At 47.0% G+C, this 19,382-nt stretch overlaps 1 protein-coding gene across 3 annotated transcripts in view; it reads right to left on the minus strand.

Moving 5' to 3' along the window:
* Positions 1–7,148: 7,148 nt before the first annotated feature.
* Positions 7,149–19,382, minus strand: part of MTG1 (mitochondrial ribosome associated GTPase 1) — a 201,555-nt gene continuing 189,321 nt past the window's right edge. The window contains exons 11-12 of one of the 3 annotated variants that reach the window (XM_078642757.1): positions 13,579–13,691; positions 7,149–10,481 (exon numbers count right to left, since the gene is read on the minus strand). In XM_078642757.1, the coding sequence (XP_078498883.1) occupies positions 10,384–10,481; positions 13,579–13,691 (211 nt within the window). In that variant the 3' untranslated portion in view covers positions 7,149–10,383. The remainder of the gene's footprint in view (positions 10,482–13,578; positions 13,692–19,382) is intronic. The other 2 variants (XM_078642758.1, XM_078642759.1) reach the window with 2 other exon arrangements.

Raw genomic sequence — 19,382 nt, forward strand, 5'->3', positions numbered from 1 at the left:
TCCTGATAGCTGATGTATCCCATTATGTAGGATGGGGATTTTGTCATGCACTAGATGGTCATGAAGTTTCTCCTGTCAGGATCACGTAGCAGCGCCTACCTGGCCATTTAAACTACATCCCCCATAATGCACTGTGTGGTTCCTTGTCTTATAAAGAGGGGCGGGATCGGGAGTCCTCGTGCATGATTTTGATCTGTACCTGATTCCGGAGTTTCCCGCGCTGGAGGAAGGACTCCTTGCTGTGCTCTGTCCCTTCTTCTGTCCCGGAGATTCCCTTGCTGCGTGCCTTGTTTCTGCTCGGGTTTCAGAGCGCGGTGCTTGCCTAGCACCTTTCCTCTAGACCTTTGCTTCCGGGTCTATGTTCTCATCGTCCTGCCGAGCCGGCGGGTGAGCAAGCTGTTCACCGACCGCGACCTGGGGTTTCTGACACATCCAAAGCGTGAGTAATAACGCTGAGTTGCCTTGAGCATTTGGCCACACGGAATTACTTTCATTGTTTGTTTAGAGAGCGGAGCGCCGTGGCTTCGCTGCGCGTTACCGCTACGAAGTCCCACATAGCTGGGGGGGGTTGGATGTATCATTTTTAAGTGCCAAAGCGGAAAGTGGTAGAGGGCTCTACACTTTACCGTGTTTGGAGACTGGTTTCTAGTTGTTTGTTTTTCCTCTGCCAGAAGACACTTTAACTGAACTTTGCAGCGGAAGATAGTAGTAGGAGCCTACATCTTACCGTTTGTTCATTTACTTACTTTGATGTTGTCGGATCGGGTGAAGGAACCCTTTTCTACTGATTTTGGATTTAAATGTTTTCGGAAAGAATAAGGAGAAGGATTCTCTTTCATTCCTGGGAATAGTTGCATTGGATCATCTTCACTGTATGAACACAATACTAGGGGGGATCAGGATCATATATCGTTATGTGTGTGTATATACTTACCGCAGCAGGAGGGCACCTTTGGATAATCTGAACCAGGTGAATAGAGAGACGTTAGCGAGAACGAAATGAGAGTAGCATTTCATATGTGAAGTTAACAGTGGTGTGTTTTCTCTTTCAGCTATCCCTTCCCTGCTGTTCCCTTTCGTCCCTCCCTGTTTTCTTTATTTCCCTCACCCGATCACTCGAACACCCTGTGTAATTCATTATCAGGGTGTTGGGGAGGTCAGGAGGTGGAGTCACTATTGCTGCGATTGGACCCTGCGGAGTGCATCCTGACAGAATCACACACCCAAGAATTACATTCTGCCTGGTCCAGTTGTAGCAATTATGGCGTCCATGGAGGATGTGTTACATGCACTGGTTTTAGTCCAGCAAGAATTGGCATCCTCCAAGGCAGAGACAGCCGCCCTAAAAGATAGGGTAGAACAGCTCTCCAAAAACCCCTTCAATGCTTCAGCGGGCTCGTCACAAATTCAGGTCACAGTCCCACCCCCCCCATCCCCTTGGCCAACCCTGAACGTTATGCTGGAGACCCCCGTAAAATTCAGGTTTTTCTTACGCAGGTGTTACTTCACTTCTCATGCAAACCTGCCTCATTCCCGTGTTGCCTTTGCCATATCCTATTTAGTGGGGGATGCGGCAAATTGGGCAGTGCCCTTGGTAAAAAATAATGACGCCATATTGTCGGATTGGTCAGCGTTCAGAACTGAGTTTTAACGTGTTTTTGATCGTAGAGCTACTACTTTTAGCGCTGGTAAAGAATTACTGGAGCTGAAGCAAGGAAAAGGGGAGTTGATCACGTATCTTACTGCTTTCAATCGCTTGATAGCTGAGACTGAGTGGCCCGAAGAGAAGCGCATGTCTCTCTTTTATCAAGGGTTACGGGACGAACTGAAGGATGTGGTGGCTCAGATTGATCCTCAACCCTCCACGTGTGTGGACATGATCAATTTAGCGCTAAGACTTGATAGTCGGATGGCTGAGAGAGGAGGGGACAGGAGGAAGTGGGAGAGAAGCTCTTTCAGATTTGATTGTTTCCCCCGTAAGGTGGCGAACACCGCTGAAACAGGGTCAGAGCCCATGGAAATAGGCGCTCTTAGAGCACCATTGTCTAGAGAAGAGAGAGAAAGCAGGAGAGTACAGGGATTATGTATGTACTGTGACAAGAAGGGCCACTACGTTAGAGAATGCCCTGCGAAACCTAAGGGTCCAAACAATTGGAATAGAAATAAGAGAGTGGCAGTCTCCTCAACAGTACCGGAGTCAGGGAAAACCGCTGCGGTACAGCAGAGAGAAGAGGGGTCTGAGAACTGGAAGCTTACTTCTTTGTCCACAAGAGGGATAGGGGAGACGGAGTCTCATTTGGTGCTCACTATGGTTTTGGAATGTGAGCAGAAGTCCCATCAAGTGCTAGTGATGCTCGATTCAGGGGCTACTGGTAATTTTATCGATGATGGATTGGTATCCCGTTTGGCTTTACCCAGAGTGCCCACGGAAAACCCCGAAGAGGTTTTAGCCGTAGATGGTCAGCCTATCAAATCTGGGCTCATAACAGAAAAGACGGGTGAAGTGGTGGTGTCTATTGAGGTACAGGAGGAGAGACACGCGGAGGTGTTGGAACTGAATATCATAGATGCACCTCAATATGAGCTGATACTGGGGATGCCATGGTTGAGTTACCATAATCCCTCCATTGATTGGAAAGCTAAGACAGTACGGTTTTTGCGAGAATATTGTCAGGAACATCTCATTCCTTGTGTGGTTTCGCAAGTGGCTGTGTTGGCCAGTCCTTTTTTAGTGGCCACGGCCGCTGAGAAGGAGGCCGTACTCCCGGTGGAGTATGTGTCTTATCATGACGTGTTCAGCGAAAGCAAAGCAGAAACATTGCCTCCTCACAGGGAGTATGACTGCCGAATAGACCTGGTGGATGGAGCCATAATTCCCTCATGTAGAGTGTATGCCCTGTCTGTTCCCGAAACCTCCCATCTGAAAGAGTACTTGGACCATCATGTGAGCATAGGGTTCATTAGGCCATCCCGCTCCCCTGCAGCCTCTCCTTTATTTTTTATAGCGAAGGCCAATGGGGATTTGAGGGCGTGTGTGGAATACCGCGTCTTGAATAAAAACACCATCCGCAACAGATACCCTCTCCCCCTCATACCGGTTTTGCTTGATCAAGTGAGGGAGGCAAAGATCTATACTCGCTTAGACTTGCGGGGTGCTTATCACTTGGTCAGCGTCCGGGAGGGGGACGAGTGGAAAACTGCTTTCAAGACGCGGTATGGCCTGTATGAATATCTGGTCATGCCCTTTGGACTATGTAATGCCCCTGCGGCCTTCCAATTTTTTATAAATGATGTTATGAAGGATTACATAGACCTTTTTGTTGTTGTCTATATCGACGACATCCTGATTTACTCTATGGAGGTGTCTGGTCACACGGAACAGGTGTGTAGAGTATTGGACAAGTTGATAGAGCACCAACTAAATGTTAAATTGAGCAAATGTGAATTTGGAGTGACCAAAGTTGAATTCCTGGGGGTAATGCTTAGCCCAAAAGGTTTACAGATGTCAGAGCGCAAGGTGATAGCAGTTCAGGAATGGCCTACCCCTAAAAACTTTGGAGAGGTCCAGAGTTTTCTGGGCTTCGCTAACTACTATCGCCGCTTCATTCTACATTTCTCACAAGTGGCGGTTCCCATCAGTAAGCTACTGAGGAAGGGGGTTCCTTTTGTATAGACTAGGGAGGCGGAGGAGGCATTTGAGAGTCTGAAGACCTCGTTCATCACGGCTCCTGTGCTTTCCCATCCAAATTTAGAACATCCATTCGTGGTAGAGGCTGATGCATCTGATGAGGCCATAGGGGCGGTACTATCACAAAGAGACCCAGGTACAGGCCAGCTCCACCCAGTGGCCTATCTATCCAGAAAGTTGGATCCAGCCGAACTCAACTACACAATTGCGGAGAAAGAACTCCTCTCCATCAAGAGAGCGTTTCAGGAGTGGAGACAGTATTTGTGGGGGGCCCGTCATGTCATCACGGTGTACACTGACCATCAGAATCTCCAATATATGTCATCTGCAAGGCATCTTACGCAAAGACAAATGCGCTGGATGTTGTTCTTTGCGGAATATGACTTTGTGGTCACTTTCAGGCCTGGTAGCGAAAATCGCAAGGCAGATGCGTTGTCCAGACAAATCCTGCCAGCCATGCCCAAGATTGGGGACACTCAGGCCATAATTCCAGCAACTAAGGTGGTGTGTGTGGTAAGAGCTGATCGATTCCTAGAAGAGGTAAAGACACATCCAGTCCCTGGGGGTTGGAGTACCTGGGCAGCTGGTAAACTAGAGAGAACAGTGAGACAAGGGTTGCCCTTCCAACATGATAGGTTGTTCTTGCCCACCATCCAATTACAGAAAAAGGCATTTCTTTGGTGCCACGAGGTGCCTTTGGCAGGACATCCTGGCATACGTAAAACTTTCACTACGATACAAAGACATTTCTGGTGGGAAACGTTGCCCAAGGATGTAAAACTGTGGGTGTCAAGATGTGATGTATGTGCGAGAGCAAAAGGTGTGAACACCAGGAAAGCCGGGATGCTCATGCCTATGCCTACCCCTAATCGACCTTGGCAGAGCATTAGTTTGGATTTTGTGTCAGGTTTACCTTCCGATCAGGGATACTCTGCCATCCTTGTGGTCGTAGATAGCCTCACAAAGATGGGACACTTTATTCCTTGTAGGAACCTACCCACAGCAGGACAGACAGCCCAGTTGGTAGCCAGCAAAATCATAGGATTACATGGAATTCCGAGAGTTGTGGTTTCCGATGGTGGACCCCAGTTCATAACCCGTTTTTGGCGCATGTGGTGCCGTGCTTTAAACATAGAGTCGTCACTCTCCACAAGTTTCCATCCCCAGACTGATGGCCAAACCGAGAGACTTAATCAGACGCTGAAGAAGTATCTGAGATGTTATTCGAAGGAGGCTCATAAATCCTGGGTTGATCTGTTGTGGATGGCGGAATTGGCCTACAACACCGCATGGTACAGTTCCACTGGTATGTCTCCTTTCAAGGCCAATTACGGTTATGATGCTACCACCTTGCCCGTAGACATACCAGAGGATGTGATGAATCAGCCTGCAGTGAGAAGGTGCACAAGGGTGTGCAGGCGCACTTGATAAAGGCAAAAGAGGTGTACAAGAGGTGGGAAGACCGGCACCACATGAAAGGTCGCCAGTATGAAGTGGGGGACAAGGTTTGGTTGTCAACAAAAAACATACAGTTTAAAATACGAAGTGTTTTTCACCCCCGTTATATTGGCCCTTACACAATTGAGAAAAGAATCAATCCTGTGGCCTATAAATTGAAGCTGCCGGGGTCTCTGAGAATACACCCAGTGTTTCATGTGCAGCTCCTGAAACCGGCTTTGACCTCTAGGAGGGTGGCTCCTCCGCCTGTAGTGAGTGATGGAGGACTTGAATAGGAAGTGAAGAGCATCAGGGACTCCAAGTGGCGTAGGGGTGTACTCTGGTATCTGGTGTCTTGGAAGGGCTATTCCGCTGAGGACGACTCTTGAGAGCCGGTAACGAATGTCCATGCCCCAAGGGCGGTCAGATCCTTTCATGTGAGGTACCCTGCGAAGCCTGGTCCTAGGAGGCGCTAGGGACAGGGACATACTGTCAGGATCACGTAGCAGCGCTTACCTGGCCATTTAAACTACATCCCCCATAATGTAGTGTGTGGTTCCTTGTCTTATAAATAGGGGCGGGATCGGGAGTCCTTGAGCGTGATTTTGATCTGTACCTGATTCCGGTGTTTCCCGCGCTGGAGGAAGGACTCCTTGCTGTGCTCTGTCCCTTCTTCTGTCCCGGAGATTCCCTTGCTGCGTGCCTTGTTTCTGCTCGGGTTTCCGAGCGCGGTGCTTGCCTAGCACCTTTCCTCTAGACCTTTGCTTCCGGGTCTATGTTCTCGTCGTCCTGCCGAGCCGGCAGGTGAGCAACCTGTTCACCGGCTGCGACCTGGGGTTTCTGTGCCGAAATTTATTGACACATCCAAAGCGTGAGTAATAACGCTGAGTTGCCTTGAGCATTTGGCCACACGGAATTACTTTCATTGTTTGTTTAGAGAGCGGAGCGCCGTGGCTTCGCTGCGCGTTACCGCTACGAAGTCCCACATAGCTGGGGGGAGTTGGATGTATCATTTATAAGTGCCAAAGCGGAAAGTGGTAGAGGGCTCTACACTTTACCGTGTTTGGAGACTGGTTTCTAGTTGTTTGTTTTTCCTCTGCCAGAAGACACTTTAACTGAACTTTGCAGTGGAAGATAGTAGTAGGAGGCTACATCTTACCGTTTGTTCATTTACTTACTTTGATGTTGTCGGATCGGGTGAAGGAACCCTTTTCTACTGATTTTGAATTTAAATGTTTTCGGAAAGAATAAGGAGAAGGACTCTCTTTCATTCCTGGGAATAGTTGCATTGGAGCATCTTCACTGTATGAACACAATACTAGGGGGGAATCAGGATCATATATCGTTATGTGTGTGTATATACTTACCGCAGCAGGAGGGCACCTTTGGATAATCTGAACCAGGTGAATAGAGAGACGTTAGCGAGAACGAAATGAGAGTAGCATTTCATATGTGAAGTTAACAGTGGTGTGTTTTCTCTTTCAGCTATACCTTCCCTGCTGTTCCCTTCCGTCCCTCCCTGTTTTCTTTATTTCCCTCGCCCGATCACTCGAACACCCTGTGTAATTCATTATCAGGGTGTTGGGGAGGTCAGGAGGTGCAGCCACTATTGCTGCGATTGGACCCTGCGGAGTGCATCCTGACATCTCCAATTACAAAATTATAACATGGGTACCTCACTTAGAAGACCGATTAAGGTTATCAAATGCTATTATTCTAGTCAAATTGTTGCTCCTAGTACAAAATGTGGTGACCCATTATCCAGTCAGACACCTTTTGATCCTTAGAAGCCAAGAGGTATTCACATCGCGAGTGACAAGCTTGCTTCACTGATCTCTTTACCAATTTATTTTGATATGGAACTCTTACAGAGGTCCACGAAATACATACTCAGATTAAACAAGAAATACTTTACATACAATACATAATTCTTCCTTTGTACATGGCTGCCTCCTAAAAAAGACTTTTGTCAAACATACTGTGTGGTGTGCAGGAAAAATAAATAGATAAGTTAATCAAAACATTCCTTTGTATACATGTTTTAATATTTCTCCTTGTTTCAATCAAATATCCAGCCATCAAAATATTCCGACGTACAAAACAGAGTTAAAAAATTACCTAATAAATAGCCAAAAAAGTTTAAAGAAATTGATATATCCTATAACAGGCCATTTCATTTGGTGGGGACAAAACAAATAAACGGGCCTCATGGGCAGAATAAATATTACATTTGATAAATAATGGTCCTAAAAACATGTGCCAGGCCCTTTGTAAGTCTGGGCACACAAATAGCACATGGTTAAATTCTTAGATTTGTAAATAACACATTTCACAAATTCTCTCCTCTCTCTGTATTTTATCCTAAATGCCGGTAACTCCTCTTCGGGGCAACAAGTAGATTCTCAATAAGAGTATCAACCTTCTAATCCCGTGAGTTAGGTTCCAAGTTAAATAGAGCTGTGGTTTGTTCCCCAGAACGCTCCCACAGACCACATCATTACGGGACTTGGGCTGACTCAAAGCAATATCTCTGATCTCTTTAAAAATGTACATAGGTACCATCTGGCAAATAGCTTACCATTCAAAATGTCAGCCTCCATGAAGTAATATTTATTCTATGTGCATTTCCTATGGCGGTTTAGGAACTGGCCAAAAGGTGAGCCATCTCTAACAGCCTTTGGATGGGTACAGATGTAGTAGAGTAAGGTGTTGCGCTCAGTTGATTTTCAAATAGTTTAGTGCCTAATTTACTATCTACATAATTGATCCAAGAAGTCAACTGAGGTTTGATCGAAATTGTAAGTGAAATGTAGATCACAGAACAATCCATTAACCCAAGTCAAAATGTCCCCCAGTGTGTCCTTACACCCAGTGCAGATCATAAAAATGTTGTCAAAGAAACATGGCCACAGATGAACATTTGTATGGAAGGTATTTTTCTTTTCATCATAAAAGTACTGACGTTCAATATTGTCCATGAAAATAATGGTAACATTAGGGGCAAAAGAGGCCTCCATCAAACTCAAAATCGGTTTTTTCCAAGGCAAAATCTAGTAAAGATACTATGAATTAAGGGATTCCCAGCAGGTTGAGGACATGTATCCCGGAGATCAGAGATCACCATAATACCCTCAGTTTGAGGGATATTTGTATAGAGGGACTCGATGTCTGAACACACCAGGATCTAATTGAAGTTGTCAAGTGGAATATCCTCTATTATGTTTACGACATCACCACTGTCTCTGATATAGCATAGGGTATTGGTCACAAAATATTTGAAGAAATGGTCCACATATTTACCAAATGGCTCCAATATACTGCAGTTTTGGCACTTCTTTTGGAGCAGTGGCTTGGCGATATCGGACCCAGGGTCTGAAGGCATACTTAGGATCCTGAGCGCAGTCTTCATGTAAAGGCTAGTATTCAGCGCTGGCTCAGCACCCCAAACTGGACTGGGTGTCAGTAACATGGCTTGGAGGCTAGAAGGGCTTTGGCCCGGGGCTGCGAGGGACCCTCTTCCCTCAAGATATCGGGATGTCCAAGGTGCTCGGGATTTTCAAGGTGCTCTGCTAGTATGTCTTCCTGTGTACTCAGCACCGTTCCCTCTGGTACATCAGGGTCTCCTATATCTAAAGGCGATGCACGCTGGACATTTTGTTACCCACTGAGCATTCTCTGGTGAATAAAGCCTGGAGGCAGATCTGGGCTCCCAAGGCATGACACTGTTGATAGTCTGGGTTATTGACATTGGTCTTCAGTGCCAAACGGTGTTCGCATATTGTCGAGAAGTACCACAGCTAAAAACCAACGCAATGAGATTGAAGAGTAACCGAGCAGGGCCAACAAGGTGTTCAGGATATGACAAACTTGGGAGGGAGTGCCTACTTGGTACACGTTTAAATCAAAGGAGAAAAACAACTATTTAAAATTGAATTGGTGCCCAGGCGCAATGTACACAAAGAAAAGTCACACCACATCTTGTGAGTCAAAACACTTCTTCATAAAAAAAAATTGGAAGTCTCCAACACTAGATGGCAGGAGTATGTATGCTAAGCAAGTATATTTAAGCATGTGTGTGTCTCCAGTCATGCATGCTAGGAACACATATATTATTAAATGTTTTTATCATTATCATTTCTGTACATATAACTCACAATAAATTGATTTTGAAAGCTAGTGCAGATTTCTTTGCAGAGCAATGAAAAAATACACCTATATTTGAAAATGGTGGGACTGAATGTTGTCTGGAATGGGTGCAGGTGGGTGGTGCTGGTCAGGTGAGGTGCTGTTGGTTTAGCTTGTAGATCAATAGTTTGTTCACTCAGCATTGCAAAGTAAACGTAACCAATGGCATCTGATTTAGTAGCTTCACAAGCACATGCTTAAATACAAGTACATTTGCACATAAGGAGGTTGCACAATGTATTATAGTGAAGTTGACATTAGCAGTATGGATAGTCCTGTTTTGCATTTTCAAAAGATCCTCTGCCCTTAAATAAAACTGTACCATGAAGTCAATAAAGAAACTGTCTATAACCTGTATCCAATCAAATCTCAACTCCGGTTCCTGTAAATCACTGGTATAACTGATCCATACATCAGTCTCCAGATACCACAGTCCAACCAGATCCGAATCACAATACAAGCCCTACATCGATGCAATAGTCAAGAATGCGAGCACTACTAGGTGATTTGCTCTACAACGCAGGTTTTAATAATTCCAGATCCAGTTGATGTGAAATAAATACAAGTGCCTACGAGAGGCATCCACAAGAAAATACAGTTCAATAACAAATCATTTTTATTTGACCACCCATCCCTGACATTACTGTCTCAAATGTCCATGAACGTGTCTGCTTTCCATACTCCATTTAGAGGATTACCGCCGGATCGCAGGAGATCCAGAAATTGTCTATGCAGGCAGTCATGGTCGATTACAAGATCCTCGATTAATTATCTCATGCAGGCCTTGAACACTCACTTTTAGTGAAATATTCAGTGTAGGACAACAGTCACTCCATATTAAGGTACAGTTCAGGAGAGCTTGTTTCATAGATGTTGAATTATTTTGAAGCATATCTGAGGAAATCTGCTACACACAGGCAGTTCAATCTTATTGATGTATCCATACCCAATTCTCAGCAGGTTCCACTGACCAGACATTGACTTCCTGTCCTTGTTATGTGCACATTTCGCTTATGGCCAAGATTTGAGATTTGAAGAATGGACAAATCTGTGTTTGTTTGGCTTCAATTTTCTCAGTCTAGCATTACCTTCCCCAGGACACCCTTCCGAAAGGTTCTGATGAAGTCATATGCAGCCACGCTGTAGTTTGGCACTGTAATGTTCACATTCCCTAGAGGGAAGAACACAAATAAATAAAGTGCATCAGCATTTAACAGAAATCATTGCACAGTATCCTTCTACAGCATGACACTCAGTCCCAGTGAAGGTGGTGTCATTACCAGGGTGTGTACCAACTCTGTTCTACTGTACAGCCGATTTGTATGACATTTCTCCTGGTAATGTCAGGCTGTTTCTGTCAAATAAATTCTAAATTTTAAAGATCACTTTCAAGCAGAAACCAAAGGCAGTTTTTAAACTGTTTTGTGCAACTGTGTAGAGTCTTAGTAGGCCCCCAAAAAAATGTTTCATATAGTATCTGTGGCACAGTTCCAAAAGGCACCATCTACACACCTGAAAAATAGGAGCCCTTGAATGACACTCTTGGATCACGGAGAAGTCCCACACAAGACACTGCAGGGGACGCACGCTCAATGGGACCCACAAGGTAACTTTGGTAGAAATATATCTGAGGTCCCCGAAGTCTATGGACCAGGGAGCTGCACGTGTCTAATGGACATTCAGAGGAAAAAAGGGTCTTTCAGAAGGAATGAGACTGGTGTGAAGGCGATCAGGTACTTCTGGCCAGGTCCAATTAAGATCCTTGAAAGCCATTAAAGGAACCTCCACAGAATTCCCTGACAGGTTAAGGTAAAAACCACATAAGGGTACTGTGAAGAGACAAAACAAAAATCAGAAACATTTCTGAAAGAGAAACTCAAGGCATGACCATAGATGAGTCTATCTAGGGTCATGTTATTATGCATGGCCCTGGTTAAAGGCTGCATTAAACACCTGTTCAGAGCAGCTACAAAAAGTGTGAGAGAAAATCCCAGAGCATCCTCGGCAGCAAGGAATTTTAAGACAATTGTTGGTGTAAAGTCAGCGAGGGAAAGGGCTGAATAAAAGGCCCTGAAGAGCATCTCTGAAAAATATGGAAATAACCTGGGAGATCTGGAAACAACCTGGGAGATCCTTGAAAATGTCTTGGCCTAGGCACAGAAAAAAATCTTTAAGTGTACAGTGGGTCATCTCTTGTGATGCCTGTGCGAGCAACTCAAAGAACTATGTCAAGGTCAATGGAGGGGGGTTTGGCTGCAGGCAGTGAATTTGGATAAGGACTTTCTCACTTTCTTATATGCACCTAAGGCACTACCCAGTGAAAAGTTCTGGAAGGTGTCTTTTAAGAAAGCCAAGAAAAAGACAAGGCGTGCTTTGGGCAATGGCCATTTAAAGGATACATCATATTTAAAGGTTGTAACCTGGGGCGAGTCATCTGAGAAAATATCAAGCAAAGCCTTTTGGAGGCCACTGTGGGAATCTCAGATCAAAGTTGCAGTGAGACAAGACAAGATGCACTCAGTGGAATTATAGTGTAAGGTTAATCGAGTAAGCATGTTCTGAAGAGTATACAAAAAAGGTAAATGCAATAGGAAATGAAGAGCTATGATATGCTGCTAACCTGTTTCAGGCTGATGAGGAAAAGAGATAAAGCCTCAATTCCCAAATTGAAAATGAAGGGAAGAATGGGAGTGTGAGAAGAAAATTGTAGAGAAGGTACAATGTTTTGAAGCCACCAGGTAGGCAAATTAAATTGTTTGTCGGCTTAGTATGGCCACACATGCACCAGGGCTTCAATTTTGTGCATAAGCGTCTGGGTCACGAACTGCTGGCAACAGATGTTTCACAAGTCTCCAGCAAGGGAAAGTGAATGCAGTAGCATGATGTAAAGGAGATCTGCCAACTGGTAGACTGTTTCAATGGTGCAATGCAGTGGTGATGAAGTGCCAAGGGCACAATGTGGGTCAATCCCAAGACTTCGAATTGGTGTAAAGTGCTGCAAGGCATAGAGTGAGTGACAAGCTCTAGGATGATAAGAAAGGCGGTCAGTATTTATCAGTTGGAGTGAGTTACCAATTGTATAAAAATGGGACCCTATAGGCTCGTTGTTTGCCTCACAGGTATAATTGAAAGAATAGATGTATAACATTAGTGGATGGGAAGGGAACCCCACATAAAGAGCAGTGGCATCTCAGTGCTTGGCCTAAGATTAGTCCTAATACGTGTAACATTATATAGGGGAACCATTTAGGGAAGAAGCTGCTTAAATGAGACAATTTCGTAGTGTGAAGTTAGAGAGTCAAGAGAGTTAAGTATATATAATTTCCGGCCCTGGGCCAGTATTAGCTACGACTTTGATCTCTTACTTTAGGGCAGTGAGAGATATAAGGCACATGTGAATGAAATAGCAGTATCTATGGCCCCTCATAATCTAATGAAATAAATAATCTATGGTGAGAGCACAGGATGCAGCTAGACACTGAGTCACTGTCTTGTACTTAATGAGCTCTGGCTATCCCTAACCCAACTGGATGGAACTATTACTGTAACTGTGTAACTGTGCTGGTGTTATATGCCTCCATGTGTCTTTTAAATGTGAGAAATGTGGTCTGACTTTGGCTTTCACTCACTCACTCACTCACTCACTCACTCACCTTGTGGCGCCATGCAGTCTTCCCAGACAGAAACTATAACCCACTCTTTTCATGCCCTGATTTAGTTGCTCAGTAAAGCAGAATGCAAAACATCCTCATTTACTTTGGGAGCAGTGCAACTATAAGAGAGGAGAGGAGTTGGCCTAATGGCTAGGGCGGTCGACCTCGAATCTGGGGAACTGGGTTCGAGAAACGGCCATGACTCTGAACATCCTGTAATTCTGGCCAAATCATTTAATCTCCGCGTGCCTAACAAAAAAAATTAATGTGTCCTCATGTAACGCAATTGGTGCTATGTAAAGCGCTCTGATACCCAATACCTTCGGGTCAAGTTCACGCTATATAAAACTCCGTAAAATAAAATAAAAAAGTATTGTTCATTGTTTGGTGCCCACTCTCCAACTCTCAGTAGTTAGACTGCCACACTTAGCCTGAACGAAAGATACAGTGAAGCTAGAATGGAAGTATCAGCCTGTGCTTCTGTTGCAGTGAGTTGGACACTGACTATATTGAGGTTGGTGTGAGACACGCAACTTGTTCTCTGATTACAGTGTATTTGGGTGATGCAACTCAGCCTAGAGAGAAATCATAGTATGGTGGAAAGGAAGCACTCACCAACTCCAGTGATGGCCTTCACTTTTTGTGTTTTACCAAGCTTGATGGCAATCCTTTTCAGAACACTCTCGATGTCATCAGAAGGTACCTCCAACCCATAGCGCTCCACATAGCTGCAAACAATGGAAGTGACATAAGGTCAAAACCAAAAGCACTCAAGGTTCTCACAAACTGTGACTTGCAGAGCACAACCATCAGATGACTGTCCCAGCAGGAAACAAGCAAACATTGCAGAAGACAAACTCACATTCCTGCAAAGGCACGAGGAAATGTACAAGGCATGAGGCACAGTGCATTTAGCATTAGCATTCTAAGATGAGTCAAATTAATATTCAGGAAAATGATACGTAGTGTTTCATGAGGGGCCATTACGGAGTGAAATAGAGAGTACAACCACAATCAGGTGCTAAACAGCAATATAAGAGTAGGAAATGCAGACAACAATCAAGATTAAGGAATACCAAGAACCATGAAACAAGCAGAACTAGCACTTGGTAGTAAAAATGATAACTGGGCAGTAGGCAGGCAGGAGACACAGGACAAGAACTTAAAAGATGGGAAACTCAGTCATGGATCCAGTATCTAGTAATAAAACTGTAGAGCCCCAAAACATACAGAAGAGGTAGAAAAAGAACATTAAAGCCAACCAAGTGACAGGAGAGCCATGTCTTCACCCAGCAACAGGAAGGAAACAGAAAAAAGGGGTTAGACCTTGAATATGTGGCTGAACTAGGACACAAACAAGATCCAGGTCAGTGGACCATGGTGGGCAGAGAACAGTCACCAGAGTCAGGGTTGCGGTCTAAATGAGGATGGGATGATCCAGGCAAGCAGAACAAGATTGTGGACTAAAATCGGGGGTGTTAAGGCTTCAAATCAGGTAGGGGTGCCAGAATTAGGTTCTAACAAGGAAATGAGTTTAGAAGAACAAGTTACTTACCTTCAGTAACACTCTTACTGTCAACACAATCTAACTGCAGACTAGAGCCAGAACTCAGCAATTGCTCCTGTGTGCTGACAGGTGGCACCATCAGCCTCCATCACATATCCATCCCGTCACTGGGCATGATGACACAGGGCAGAAGCAAAGACGCTCAGTTAATGCAGCTGAAGTTCCACATGAATATCTGAAAGTGTATATTGTGGAGGTTTCGATACAGAACCCTTCTTTGCTGCCGGGACAGCAGATCTTCCCGTAGTGGCAGATAAAGTGGAGGACATATGCTCATATTCAGTAAATCGAAATACCAGGCTCTCCAATCCCAGTCCAGAGCTATATGGATGAGCTACTCTAAGTTTCTCCTGATGTTCTTCAGAGCCTGAAGATTCACTGACAGAGGCAGAAACTCTTACAGGACGTCCCATTAAAGCCAGCACTTGTCTCCCAAAAAGTCCACAGGAGGAAACCGTAGGGCTTAATAGTCCAGACACTACATGTTCTTGGAGGCAGCAAAACGATGTACTTAAAGGCACAAGGCGAAGGCGAAGATGTCCTGTGCCATCTTTGGGAGCAGATGCAATCATGATCAGGAAGATAATATTTGCTACGCTTGTCTGCTCTAACATTCAGGGAACCAGGAAGGTGCCACACAGTCAGATGTACGCCACAGGGATACAGCAGCAGTCACTGCCACAGCCACAGTCACTGCCACAGCCTACGAGGTTGCCGACAGGGCCCCACGCTTATTGTGGTGCCACAAGGCAGTCATGTTGTCTATCAGGACCTGGACATTCCTGCCACTTATGAGAGGTACAAAGGCCTTGAGAGCCAGACAGATGGCTTGCAGTTGCAGAAGGTTGATGTGGCAGTGCTGCTATATCAGAGACCAGAGTACTATGGTCTCCATTTCATCTAGGTACCCTTCAGAGCCCAGCGTTGGCATGTACTTCACTACTCTGAGATCTGGATGAGGCAAGGAGAATGGCTTACTGTAAGTCAAGTTGACATCCACCACTGATGGTCCCAGGCTGCATCAACTGAACACATCTGTTGTCTGAAAGGCATCCTTCATGTTACGCTCATTAAAACCAAAGGTTCAACTGCAGGACCATCATGTGACACAGGGCACCAACAGAATGTACGAGGCCAAGAGACCACGGACCATGGAGTAGTATGGCTCACTGGTTAGAGGCAGCAGACCCGTAAGCAGAGAACGGCCCGGGACTAGGGTTCAATTCCCGACGTGGCAGGGTCGTGGACCAGGGTCAAAACGGACTCGATAATTCTCGCCTCGGTGCCTACTCTAACCAGGGAACACACTCGGCAACTCTGGGCATTAAGCTTGCCTCATCTCTACAACGGCCCCCCACAGACGCCGGGGATGCCTGGTTTCACCTTGGAGATACCCAGAAAGGGACCATCTCACAGGGAAAACCAGGACGGGTTCCCCAGCGGTCTTCAGCGCCAGGATACTCCATGGAGTCGCAGTGCGCTTTACAAGTACACCCACATTTACATTTCAGCATGACGTATATACTTGGTTTTAAGTGCATTACAAGATGAGATAGCTAATACGCTATTTTCCTTCACTACTTTTGAGTAAGTATTTTCTGTAGTTTCCTACAGTATAAGCTTCACTTTGTGCTTAGTTTGGAGGGTCAATTATAAACATATCTGTACTTTATTTGTTCTTTTATCTACTAGATCATGTCAGAGGCAGGATCAGTTATACTTCTAATTTGATACCCGTTTGATTTTTTTCTGCTCAGCTATTTCATATGTAAGTAGTTTACTCAACAGGGGGGGGCGGAGCTAGCTCGCAACCAAGATGGCTGCTTGAGCCGAGAACTCCCCCGTCTCTAGATACTATCCTGCAAATATCCTGCATGTGTGTGGCCCTACAGTGCCCTAGAGTCACAGAATCTGGCGGCGGAATACTTGGGGACGAGACCTGGTGTGGATCCGGGCTAAGATCTTGCCGGAGGAGTCCGACGCGCACCCTGCGGCCTGAGGCGCTGACCCGTGACGGAGAGCCGCGGCCTAAATTACGGAGCAAGCAGAGGTGAGAGCCGATAACCCCGGCTGCCTGCAGACTGAGTAGAGTCGATCGGGAGCTGCGGTGAGGCGAGGCGCTCGAGTGGAGTCTGTTGCTGCGGCACTAGAACTGCGGGGGAGTCGGGGAGCAACGCGAGAGGGGCTGGTGTGCCGGTCCGGCCCGCTTCCCCCCGCCCGGAGCGCTGAACCGCTCGCTGCGTCGCCCTTGGCTCTGGGACGATGGGCCGAGCGATGTGCACCTGACTGAGCATTTGCACCCGGCTGGGCATAGACGCCCGGATGCGGGCCCCTGGAGTGCGGGCCGTCGGTCGCGGTGGTCTCTGAGACTCGTAAAGGAGCAAACGGAGCCGCACACTGGAGCTGAGGACTGCCGTGGGCCCCTGGGTTCGTCTGGGGACCCTGCTGGCAGCGAAGGGCCGTGGGTTGCTGATGCCCTGGAGGTGGTGGGGCACTCGCTTGGAGACTCGGAGGTGGGCAGCCCGCCCCCTCCCACGCTGCGGCTGGAAACATGCAGAGCGCCTAGGGACAGTGCACCGGCCGCCATTTTGTGGCGAGGCTCCGCCGACTCTACAACCGGCCCAGACGTGCGGTGGGCTGCCACTGTCTGGATGCTCCGTGGAGGGGCTTTGAGATTGCCCATCTCGCTCGGATTGACACCGGGGGCCGCTGTGGAGATCTGGTCCCCCCTCCCCACTGTCTGGGACAGGAGGACTGGCGGCGAGGTGCCGCGAAGCCCTTCGCTGGGCTATCGCGCTGAGGGGAGTGATATTCTTGTGGAGAAGAGCGCCTTCCTCTGCGAGTGTGATTTGAATGCCAGTGGGAGCACGGACAGGGAGAGGGGGTGCACGAGCACACTGCAATTGGGCTGTCGAGATCGGCCTCTTTGGAGCTGTTGGGGCGACTGGGCCCACTGAGTTAGCACATCCTGTTACACAAACCCACGAAGCGCCATTCTGTTGGGGCCCTGCTGCTGTGTGTACTCTGCCTCCTTACCGCCACGGGATCACGCCTTGATCTGCAGACATGGGACGTACAGATAGATCGCAACCTAAACTGTCCTTTGACCCAAGAGGCACCAAGGCGAGTGACGCCACAGTCAGCAGGGACGCAGGAGAACGCGACCTGGCTGAAGACACTTCGCAACAGGACATCCGAGGGTTACTGCTGGCAATGGAGAAGGGCTTGGAGGGCGGCATAGCCTCGCTGTGCACTAAGATGGACGCTCTTTCCTATCGTATGGATCGCATGGCGGAAAGATTGGACAAACAGGTGGAGAGGCTGGATTTGGCGGAGCGACGCATCACGGAGGTGGAGGAAGCGCAGACTACCTTGGATACGGACAACAAACAGATGTCCAGAGCCATGCGGTCCCTATTGGACAAGACGGAGGACTTGGAGGCCCGTTCTCGGCAGTGCAACCTCCGCATCTCGGGCCCGCCCAAATCCACGCAGACGGGGAACATGGAGATTTTTGTGGAGGGCCTCCTTAAAAAATTGCTGGGCGACTCAGCCTTCTCTGCGATGCTCGTGGTAGAAAGAGCACACCGCTCCTTGGGCACGCGACCCAAGCCGGGGGCTCCCCCGAGGCCAGTGATTGCTAAATTGCTTAACTATAGAGACCGCGATACAGCGCTCCTATTGGCAAGAGAAAAACAACCTCTTCAATTTGAAGGATCTACCCTCTCGGTGTTTCCGGACTTCACCGCTAAATTCTGATATGGCTATGAGGCGCACTGATGTTAGGCTTTATGGATGAGGGGCAGAAATATGTATGAAGGCACTGCTGCTCAAGGAACGGATGCCGGTGAGACCTTTAAATACACTTGGAGGGTGTAGTTTTGTTGGTTACAAGTGAAGATTGCACACACGTTCTGTGGACATTGAGACAGGGGAGAGAGGGGTGGCAATGTGTATAAGGTCTGTGTAAAACTCGAATATTGCCTGCTACCTCTGCCCTGGTGTGTATTCACTGAATTTGCATTGCGGGACTTGTTCCCTTATGTATTAGGGTACTTTGTTGCTGGGGAAGGGGTGGGGGGAGTTCGGGGCAGGGTGGTTGGGGGGAGGGGAAATTTGCGGCCTAGTTGGGGTTGGGCAGGCGTGGGTGGGCAATGAGTGCGACTTGACGGGACGGGGAAGAGCTTGTGTCCTGGTTGGGATTGGGCAGGGATGGGTGGGCTGCAGGAAGGGAAGGTTTTGTGGCTTTTTAGAGTTGTTGGGAGCGGGGAAGAATGGGTGTGCGTTGTATGTGTGGTTGATGGACCTTTTCATGTAGACACGAAGCGCCAGGTGCGATTGATGCAGGCATGGACTATATTGTACAGACGTTCTTGCAGAAGGTTTTTCCCGAGATGACACACCCGAGTAATACTACAGACACCATCACATTACTGACATGGAATGTTAGAGGTCTTAATGACCACCGCAAGGTGAGGAGAATCTTACAGTACCTCATGAGACATGGGGTAGATGTAGCGTTGCTGCAAGAGACCCATTTGCGCCCGGACAGCCCGACACTACGCTATAGAGGTTTCTCGAATAACATACATGCTGCAGGTTTCACTTTGCATGCTAGAGGGGTACTGACGTGGGTTAAGCCTAGGGCATCCCTGGCCTTTACTCCTGTTCTGACGGACGGGGAGGGGAGATACACTCTCACCAAATTAACAGGTAAAGGTATGGAGTTTCATGTGGTGAATACTTATGAACCTAATTACGACTATCCCGCTTTTTATTCTGACTTAGCGGCTAGGATCCGAGAACACTGCAAGGGGCAGATCTTATGGAGGGGCGACTTTAACATGACTAG

This window comes from Lissotriton helveticus, chromosome 5_1, assembly GCF_964261635.1.
Source record: "Lissotriton helveticus chromosome 5_1, aLisHel1.1, whole genome shotgun sequence".
Classification (NCBI taxonomy): domain Eukaryota; kingdom Metazoa; phylum Chordata; class Amphibia; order Caudata; family Salamandridae; genus Lissotriton; species Lissotriton helveticus.